The 10,518-nt window shown below is 45.8% G+C and overlaps 1 protein-coding gene across 1 annotated transcript; it reads right to left on the reverse strand.

The window, feature by feature from the left end:
- Positions 1-589: 589 nt before the first annotated feature.
- LOC141803249 (angiopoietin-4-like) lies at positions 590-4,887 on the reverse strand. The gene is made up of 6 exons (XM_074687211.1): positions 4,294-4,887; positions 3,271-3,505; positions 2,933-3,067; positions 2,616-2,832; positions 2,110-2,305; positions 590-1,157 (listed from the first exon to the last, which is right to left on the reverse strand). The coding sequence occupies exons 1-6, from the start codon at positions 4,885-4,887 to the stop codon at positions 1,011-1,013; spliced, it is 1,524 nt and encodes a 507-aa protein (XP_074543312.1). The 3' UTR covers positions 590-1,010.
- Between the last annotated feature and the right edge of the window lie 5,631 nt (positions 4,888-10,518).

Below are 10,518 nucleotides of genomic sequence, written 5' to 3' on the forward strand. Positions count from 1 at the left end.
CTTCAGAAACAGAAATGTGATGCATTCAGAGAACCTGAGGTTCCTCTCTGATCCTCTGGGTCACACCAACAGCAGAGCCCGGGTCAGCGTGGACCTGGGTCTCCCTGAGTCCACAGCTTCAGGAAGTGTCTCAGATGTGAAACAGGCTGTTTTCCAAACCTCCTACTACACCGACAGCTCCTACTGTTTTAGCTGAAATTCAGTCTGTAGTCGACAGTATGCAACAGTCCAGTCTACCTGGCATACTGTTTTCCCACAATGCACTGGGCTAAAGGCTGTTTGTCTATGTGGGTGGCAGATTTTGGTGAATTACTGCCATCTACTGGAATTAATCAGCATTACAACCACAACACAACACTAACTTTAGACCATCTGTGAGAAAGAAGTGAAGTGATAAGAGACACAAGTAAATCCTGTCACTTCCAGTCATTAAAGAGGTGTTTACTTCTACAAATTCATTAAAACCCATATAAACCACTAATCACCTTTTTAAACTATAAGTGATATGGTAATGGTTTTTACATCAGCTGTAAAAAATAAAAATCCCTTTCAGATTTATTTTCAGTAAATAATATAACTTTTGGTGGAAGATTAGAATCAAGAATGATGATTCTGTTTGATACGATTAACAAAATAATTAAATGCTGAGATCTGCCCATAGCTTGTTTTGTATATTTATATTATAGGCAAAAAAAATCCAACATCATCTGTAGCTCCGCCTCCTGAGACTGGAAACCAGAGTAGTTTACTACAAAACAGACCCAACAGATCAGTCAGACTACATTCACATGAAGTCTGTTGGAGGAGGTTTGGAAAACAGACAGGAAGTGTCTCCGATATGAAACAGGAAGTGTCTCCGATATGAAACAGGAAGTGTCTCAGATGTAACAGGAAGTGTCTCAGATGTGAAACAGTAGAAGAAGAAGCACAGGGAAAGGTTTTTACAGCAGAGAGGATTTCTGGAAGTTTCTCACTCTGTGCTCAGCGGCTGCGGAGCGACTGAAGCGTCCTTACGGCGAGGAGCTCGGCCTGAAGCTGCTCGGTCGTATCATCATGGTCACCGCCTTCAGGGAGTAGAAGTCTGATTCCCTCCAGGAGAACCAGACGATGCCGTCTGGACCCAGCAGGTTCTGGGTCTTCAGAGAGTAGTGCCCCCCCTGGAGGAGAAACAGAGTCACTGTCACCGTCATATTCCCCCAACATGATGAAATCAGCCCCTCAGTGAGCGCTGACCTCCCTGATCCACCGTCACAGGCTGATGACATCACAGCTCACCTGTCCCTCAGGTGTCTCCTGATACCTGCTGCATGAACATCAGCAAACTCTGCTCCTGACCAAGAACATGTTCTCCATTAGGGGGCGCTGTGGGCTAGCTATGTCAGGATGGTCTATGGCAGGATCAGGACCTGGATTTGATCAGGACTGGTTTTTCAGATTCAGATTGTTCTGACCCCAAACATCATCTTAGACCCAGATCATTCTGCTTTCTTTCCTGCGCCCCTCTTTCCTGTTTCCTGTTTCCTGTTTCCTCTTTCCTGTTTCCTGCTCCTCCTCACAGCTTTCATCTGCTCTCCTCATAATCCCAACCATCCACACACCTGGGCTGGAGGTGAACAGAGTCTGCTGAGAGCTCAGACCAGCAGACTCTGATCAGTCCAGATGGAGCTCAGACCTCACAGATAGACTTTGGTATGAGACCCTGACAGAAAGTGGATCTCTTGTTCTGGTGGAGCATGAAGCCACCTTCGGTCTCATACAGTCTCTGTGGAACCTCAGGGTCAATGTGGAACCTTATGGTCTCTGTGATATCCCACGGTCTCTGTGGAACCTTACGGTCTTTGTGGAACCGTATGGTCTCTGTGGAACCGTATGGTCTCTGTGGAACCTTACAGTCTCTGTGAAACCTTACGGTCTCTGTGGTACCTTATGGTCACTATTGTACCTTACGGTCTCTGGGACCTTACGGTCTCTGTGGAACCTTATGGTCTCTGTGGAACCTTATGGTCTCTGTGGAACCTTATGGTCTCTGGGACCTTACGGTCTCTGTGGAACCTTATGGTCTCTGTGGAACCTTACGGTCTCTGTGGAACCTTATGGTCTCTGTGGTACCTTGTAGTAGACCCCGTTGAGGTTGGCGTAGAAGCACTGGTGGAACCACCACCCGGCGTGGCTGATCTCAGCACAGATGTTCCCGGTGTCGGGCGTGCTGAAGCTCTGCTGGTCGTGGTACCAGCTGAAAGAATCCTTCACGGTTCCACTGAAGCCCGACACGTGGAGGCGGTACCGGTTCTCCTCATCCTGGATCCTGCAGGAGAAGAAGAGAGGTCAGAGTTTCCTCATTCAAAGCTCAAGTCTTCATCACGCTGTTCCCTGCCTCTCCTGGCCGTGGTCTACCTGAAGCTGTGGTCTACCTGAAGCTGAGGTCTACCTGAAGCTGAGGTCTACCTGAAGCTGTGGTCTACCTGAAGCTGAGGTCTACCTGAAGCTGAGGTCTACCTGAAGCTGTGGTCTACCTGAAGCCGTGGTCTACCTGAAGCCGTGGTCTACCTGAAGCTGTGGTCTACCTGAAGCCGTGGTCTACCTGAAGCCGTGGTCTACCTGAAGCTGTGGTCTACCTGAAGCTGTGGTACTGGGCGTGTTTGTGGGCGTTGCTCCAGTCCTGCAGGTTGATGCGCAGGCTGTAGTGTCCCTGGTTGGACAGCAGGTGGAGCTGTTGGTTTCCCAGCCAGTATTCTCCCCGCGGCTCCCCGAAGCCGTCACGATACTCCAACCAGCCGCGGTTAAAATCCACCGAGCCGTCACGCCGCCGCTGCACCACCGTCCAGCCCCCACCTGGGTGGAAAAAGCACACGACGCAAAGAGTGTGTGAGTGTGTGTGTGTGTGTGTGTGTGTGTGTCAGCGTGTGTGTGTGTCAGCATGTATGTGTGTGACCTTCTGTCTTCATGTCACAGTACACCTGCTGGGATGAACCTGGCGACACCACGATGCTGTAAACTCCAGACCGCCGCACGCCGTTATGGTACAGAGACGCACAGTCAGAGGGACAGAGGGAGAGATGGCGTCCGTCTGAGGGAGAGAGAAACAGACAGAGTTTCAAACGCTGATCAACTCAGAGGGCCGGCCAATCACAGCGAAGGGGGTTGGTCTTAAAGAGACAGTAACTGAAACAAAGAGTTTCAGACAGAAACAGATTCACTGAGCTGTTGGTCATGTGACGAAACTACGGGGGCACCAGACGGACAAAATAAGGACTGAGACGGGCACACTACCTGGCGGCAGCGTGTCTCTCATGCTGAGCAGCGACGGCGCTCTGATGACCTTGATCCTGCAGCCCGTGTTGAGGTCGGCGTGCTGCGCGGCGGCTGACAGGTTACGGACCTGCGCCTGCAGCTGCTGCAGCAGCGTGTGGTGAACGTGGAGCAGCGTGTCCATCTGAGCCCCATGGAAGTCCAGGGAGCGCAGGCGAGGGTCAAAGGTCACGTTCAGACGGACGTTCCTGTCAGCCTATCAGAGGGAGGGGGGGTAGAGAGGTTAAAGATCAGGGTCCAGGATCCAGGATGGGGGCCCTCAGGGGCCCTCAGAGGCCTCTGGTCCCAGAAACAGGCTGTGGGTCAGGCAGCCTGAGGAGGAGGCAGCGCTAATCCTGTTAGCATTCAGGGTTAAAGAGGGCTTAGTGTGAGTCAGCAGAGAGGAGGAGGAGGAGGAGGAGGAGGAGGAGGAGCAGAGAGGAGGAGGAGGAGAGGAGGAAGACTGACTCTTTGGTTTAATCACAGGTTCAGTGACGGAGACGCCTGGAGGACTTCCTGTGAGCTGAGCTCCTCCTCCTGAAACCAGCTGGTTAAGACGCCATCACTCGAACCGTCAGCGTTAGTTTAACTGTTTGGCGTCGTTATTTTCACGTCACTCAGAGATCCACAGGTCTGAACACTTCAACAGATGTTTGTTTTTTCTTTCCTCTTCTAAAAGTTTCTCTACAAACTCTAAAAGTCGTGGAAACGCTAAAAATCCTCACAGAACATAAACATGAAAAAAACTTTTCTGACTTTAAAACTTTGAAGTTTTTTCTGACTGAAGATAAAAAGTGATTTAAAGGTTTGATCAAACTGAGGAGTTAAAAACTTTATGCTTCAAACTTTCTGCTCAGAGAAACTTTACAAACACAGGACGACAGAAACGACCTCGACTCCTTTTCCCAGAGAGACCGCCTCCTTTCTGAGGACCAGAGACAGTGACACGGCGTGCGTGGGTGTGACACGGCGTGCGTGTGTGTGACACGGCGTGCGTGTGTGTACCTGCGTCTCCAGGGTCCGGACCCGGTGCTGGTGGCTCCTCAGCTCCTCCTGCAGCTCAGACGTGGTCTCCCTCAGCTCCTCCAGCTGCTCCTTCCTGTTGTGGTTCTCGTGGAGCCAGGAGGAGATGTCGTCCGTGCAGCGGAACATGTCCGGGCAGCGTTTCTGGGACGCGCCCGCTGACACGGCGGGCAGCGTGGCGGTGAGACGGCACTGCCCGCCGGGGGTCAGCTGGCTGCTGAACTCGCCGCAGAGCGCAGCCGGACTCTGGTTCCCCTCCTCTCTGACTCCAGGTCTGGCTCTGGCCTCGGGGTGCAGGTTGTAGTGGGTCTCCAGGAGGGAGGGGGGGGGGTGCCAGTCCGCGTCCTCGTAGTGGTCCTGGTTGATGTCGGGGAGATCCCAGTTAGAGCCCACGTTTGGACCCAGAACCCCTCTGGACCGCTTCCCCGGGCTCAGCCCCCCAGCCTCAGGGTCTGTCTGGGGGTCTGGACCCAGGTCTTCATCAGGCTGAGGGTCTGAGAGCTGGTCTGAGGGGGCAGGGTCAGTGTGGACCAGCTGGAACCAGCACCAGATCAGGAGGACTAAGGTCCAGTTCATCCCGATCAGACCGCCCCCCACGCTCCGTCACTCAGACAGGAAGTGAGTCTGCACCAGGTCCAAGGATCAGGGAAGATCTGCTGGGGACACAAAGACCAGATGAAGTCCTCAGACCCCAAAACCACAAGGATCAGAACAAGACCAGAAACCACGGAGGAGGAGGAGGAGGAGGAGGAGGAGGAGGAGGAGCAGGAGGAGGAGGAGGAGGAGGAGGAGGAGGAGGAGGAGGAGGAGGAGGAGCAGGAGGAGGAGGGAGGAGGAGGAGGAGGAGGAACGCCAAACGCTGCTTCCTCTCCATCACAAATAAAGAGGGACAGAGGAAAAACCCTGAGGAGTAATCCAGAATAATCTGACCTCAGACTAAAGGGACCTCACAGACAGGAACCGAGGACCAGGACTCAGCACCAGTCCTGGATTTAGGATCAGGGTCAGGAGCAGGATCCTCTGGTGTCTGTGTGTCTGCAGCTCGTCTGACGTCTCCAGTGTTAGCGTCTCAGACTCCAGCACAGTCTGAGACCTGGTCCCAGCAGGGACCTGTCACCTGGTCTGTCCCAGCCTCTGAATCCAGCTCAGCGGAAAAGTCTGAACACAGCCAGGAGACTGTGTGTGTGTGTGTGTGTGTGTGTGTGTGTGTGTGTGTGTGTGTGTGTGTGTGCTGACATCTTATCCTGATAATCCTCTGAGAGGATCTGGATCCAGTGCAGGGAGCAGAGCAGGTATAACTGGATCAGAGGAAGTCCCTCTAAGTAACGCTGAGACAGAGTCTGAGGCCGGACCCCGCTGAGGAGGAGAGACCAGGATCTCCTCAGGAGGTCTGATCAGAGGAGGTTTTCTATTGGAGACATTTTTTAGACATACAGTGGGGAAAATAAGTTTTAAACACGTCAACTTTTTTCTCATCACATTTATTTCTAAAGCTGCAATTCAAACAAAATTTCTTCCAGACATTGGTATTAACTCCAATAATCCACACATGAAAAGAAATCACAACGTTCAGGTCCATAAATAATGATTATGGTGAATTAAGTACGATAACACAGGAAAAAAGTATTGAACACACCATGGAAAGGCTGAATACTTTGGACAGGAAATGCTTCATACCACCTGAAATCTGTCAGTAATTATTACTTGAACTTCCAATTAGTGCAAACCAACATCAGCTGGGCTAGAGCAAATTGATGGTCCTATAAAAAAGGTGTTTTTTTCACCAAGCAGTTAAATAGCACACACCTCATGATGGGTAAAGGCAAAGAGCTCTCTGAAGACATTCACAACCTGATTGTTGCTCAGCATCAGAATGGAACTGGTTACAGACTTATATCAAAGCACCTGAATATTCCAGTCAGCACCGTTGGGGCCATTATTCACAAGTGGAAGAAGCACCACCTTACCATCAACAGGCCACGCACAGGAGCTCCTTGAAGATTTCTGACCAGGGAGTCAGAAAGATAGTCAGAAGAGGATTCACCAACCAGCCAAGGACCACCCTGAAAGTGCTCCAGAGAGACTTGGAGGCAGCAGGTACAATTGTTACAGAGAAAACAACAGGCAATGGCCTCCACCGCCATGGCCTCTATGGACGCTCAGCCCGCAAGACTCCACTCCTGAAGAAAAGGCATGTTGAAGCTGGTTTAAAGTTTGCTAAACAGCATCTTGACAAGCCTGTAGAATACTGGGAGAATGTTGTCTGGTCAGATGAGACCAAAACTGAACTTTTGGGCTGTCATACTACAGACCATGTTTGGAGGAGAAATGGCTCTGCACATCAGCCAAAAAACACTACACCAACAGTGAAGTTTGGAGGTGGAAGCATCATGGCATGGGGTTGTTTCTCATCTCATGGTGTTGGCAAACTTCATATAACTGACGGAGCAATGAATGGAGCCATGTATGGGGAAATTCTTGATCTGAATCTGCTGCCATCCACCAGGATGATGAAGATGAGACGTGGCTGGACCTTCCAGCAGGACAACCATCCAAAGCACACGGCAAAGTTGACTCTCAAATGGTTTCAGAAAAAGAAAATCAATCTGTTAGAACGGCCTCGTCAATCACCTGACTTCAATCCAACTGAACATTTGTGGAAAGAAGTAAAGAAAAGGGTTCACCAGAGGGCACCAAAGAATATTCCAGATTTAAAGACAATCTGTGCAGAGGAATGGGCCAAAATCACACCTGAGCAGTGTGGGCCATTAGTGGGCTGTAGAGTGCATTGCCTATTGTTTTCTCTGTAACAATTGTACCTGCTGCCTCAGGAGCGTTGATATAAGTCTTTAACCAGTTCCATTCTGATACTGAGCAACAATCAGGTTGTGAATGTCTTCAGAGAGCTCTTTGCAAACAAAGGCTTCTCCACTCAGTATTAGATGAGTCTCAGTTAGCGTCTTCAACACTTTTTTCCTGTGTTATCGTACTTAATTCACCATAATCATTATTTATGGACCTGAACGTTGTGATTTCTTTTCATGTGTGGATTATTTGAGTTAATACCAATGTCTGGGAGAAATTTGGTTTGAATTGCAGGAAGTCGTTAGAAGTCGTAAGAAGTCGTAAGAAGTCGTTAGCGGCCTCGTTGACCATCGACAGATTTTACTGAAGTTCTTCTTCTGCTCTCGTCACGTCACCGCTTCATCACTTTGAGCCATTACTGCTTCCTCCACACACACTGAGGAGATCAGTGTGTGTGTGTGTGTGTGTGTGTGTGTGTGTGTGTGTGTGTGTGTGTGTGTGTGTGTGTGTGTGTGTGTGTGTGAGTGTGTGTGTGTGTGTGTGTCTGTAATGGACTGATGCAGGCTCAAGGTCTGAGGACGTCTCTAATGGTCTGTGTTCCCTCGGACACGGTGGATCCATTAGGAGCAGCGAGGAGCGTCGGTCTGAGTCCTCCTCTAATGGGGTCACAGATCCGGCTCTGAAGAGGTCCACCTCTCCTTTAAGTCCTCACTCTGAACTACGAGTTCATTTTGATCTGAATCAACAAAGAAACACTGTCGTCTTCATCATCATCATCATCATCTTCTTCATCATCATCATCATCATCATCATCATCGTCGTGGATCAGAGAAAGCTGCTCGTCCTGAATGAACTGGTCCCAGTTTGATATAAGGGGACTAAAGAAAGACCCTCTGGGATGTGGACTATGCTGGGTCTGTGGATCAGTCTGACCCCCCTAAAGCCACATCTTCATCAGTCCAGATGAGTCCAGGTTTTCACCACGCCCCCCCTCCTCAGTCCCTGAGGACGCTCAGAGTCCAGCAGCGATCAGAGAAGTTCACGGTCACAGAGAAACAAACACTTCTCGTCTGGACCTGGATCAGATTCTGGTTCTGAGGGGACCAACAGGTCCAGCTGCTCTGGATCAAATCCTCTGATGAACATTTTAAATCAGAGCAGGACGACGTCAAACTTCATCTTCTTCATCCAAACTCAGAAACAGATTTTAAACTCAAACTTTTCTTTAGTTTAAAGTTTTTCAGCTCAGATTAAACTCACGACGTTCAGACTGAGCTGAATCACTCTGAGCTCCTTCATCGTCCTCGTTTCACACTTTTACAGAACTAAAGACATTAAAACCTGAACGTTAGTTTAAATACGGTTTGTGAGGATGATATTTCTGCAGCAGACGTTTGGACTCAACTCAAAAAGAGACAAAGTGAATCTGATCTGATCCTCAGGTTGTAGGAATAAAGAATCAGGTAAAATCAGGAACTTCTCACAGACTGAGTCCTTCAGAGTTTCAGACTCACACTGCTGCTGCTGATGAAGAGGAAGATGAAGAGGAAGATGATGAAGATGATGATGAAGATGATGATGAAGATGTGTGTGGGTGGAAGGGGTGGGTTTAATAAACGTCCACTTTAAAACTGCACAAATACAAGATGTTAGCTAATGATGTCATCTGTTTATGTGTGTGTGTGTGTGTGTGTGTGTGTGTGTGTGTGTGTGTGTTTGTGTATGTGTGTGTGTGTGTGTGTGTGTGTGTGTGTGTGTGTGTGTGTGTGTGTGTGTGTGTCCTTGACTCAGAGATATAAACGGTTTTGGTCGATCAGAGAAACATCAGAGGAGCAGAAACTCGGTCCAGCCTCAGACCTGGTGAGTGACAGAAATCATTTTATTTTTGTTCTTTGATTCGTGTTTCATCGTTTCATCACTTCATCGTTTTATTGTTTTATTATTTTATTGTTTTATTGTTTTATTATTTTATTATTTTATTGTTTTATTGTTTTATTATTTTATTATTTTATTGTTTTATTGTTTTATTGTTTTATTATTTTATTGTTTTATTATTTTATCATCGTCCTGTTTTTATGTTTAAATCCTGCAGAAAAGAAAAACCCTCGGCTGTGATGAAAGGAGCTGATCTGTTTGTTAAAGTTTCGTCTGTTTGAGAGACAGACGGTTATTATTAAGTTATTTTATATGAAGAGAATAAAATCAGATCAATAACTAAATCAATGGTTTAATGATGAACTTATTGTTTCTAAAAGTAAAAAAATGATCATTGTTTAATAAAAAGACAAAAACAAAGTGACTAAAGGAAAAACTCAATCAGACTGAATTAATTTAAACTAAAACAGAGTCTTAAAAAGTCAAAATAGGAAATAAAACTAAAAACTAAAGAATGCACCTTTACTGATGGACAGGCTGTTAATGTTTAAATGTTATTATAAATATAAATAATGATATATTATTAATAAAATCTGACCAATCACAGCACATATCCAATAATAAAGTAATGAATTAGAGTTAAATGTGTCTGAAGCAGCTCAACGTGTCCCATCCATCAGGATTAATTCATAACAAACTTATTTTCAGCTCAGCGTCTTCTTCAGGAAACGTCTGAGCTCCTCTAACTTTCCTTTGATCTCAGGAGTTTCTATCAGTTTTAAAACTTTTCAATCGTTTACACTGAAGTTTTCTGTTTTTATGTATTTATATCTATATCTTTCTATCTATCTAATGTGTATATATATATATATATATATATATATATATATATATATATATATATATATATATATATATATATATATATATTAGGCCTGAACAATTAATCAAATTTAAACCGACACCACAGTTATATCACAGTTTATAAAAATGACATTTAAAAAAAGTTTCATGTACACAAACTTTCCATCTGTTTCATTTCATCACAACATGTGGGCCTAGCCTTCATACTGTAGAATGATACAGAATGATTTTATTAATTGTTTTAGTAAATGATGCAAAAGATCTCCCCCCCAAAAAAATAAAAATAAAAATAAAAATAAAAATAAATAAAATGAATTAAAAAAAATCAAATTAAATAATAAGACAATTGTGTTGTCTTATTATTTATTTTTACTTTTAATTTTCTATCTTTTCTTTTTTAAATCTTTTATATTTTCTGTATTTTATTCTCTAGTTTTCCTGTTTTATTCTTCATTTATTTATCATTCTATATAGATCTATATTTTAACTTAATTTCAAGTATTTTTTATTCTTAATTTTTAAAAATCATTTTCTTATTTTATATTATGATATATTTAATTTTATACTTTTAACCTAACCTCCAGTGATTTCTCATTTTTAAACCTTTCAGACGGTGTTTCCTCAGTACGTACTGGGTACAGCAGTGTGCTTTATTACTGTCTT

This window comes from Halichoeres trimaculatus, unplaced genomic scaffold (genome assembly GCF_033239565.1).
Source record: "Halichoeres trimaculatus isolate MK-OKI-2021-1 unplaced genomic scaffold, fHalTri1.1 fHalTri1_scaffold_14, whole genome shotgun sequence".
In the NCBI taxonomy this organism is placed as follows: Eukaryota; Metazoa; Chordata; class Actinopteri; order Labriformes; family Labridae; genus Halichoeres; species Halichoeres trimaculatus.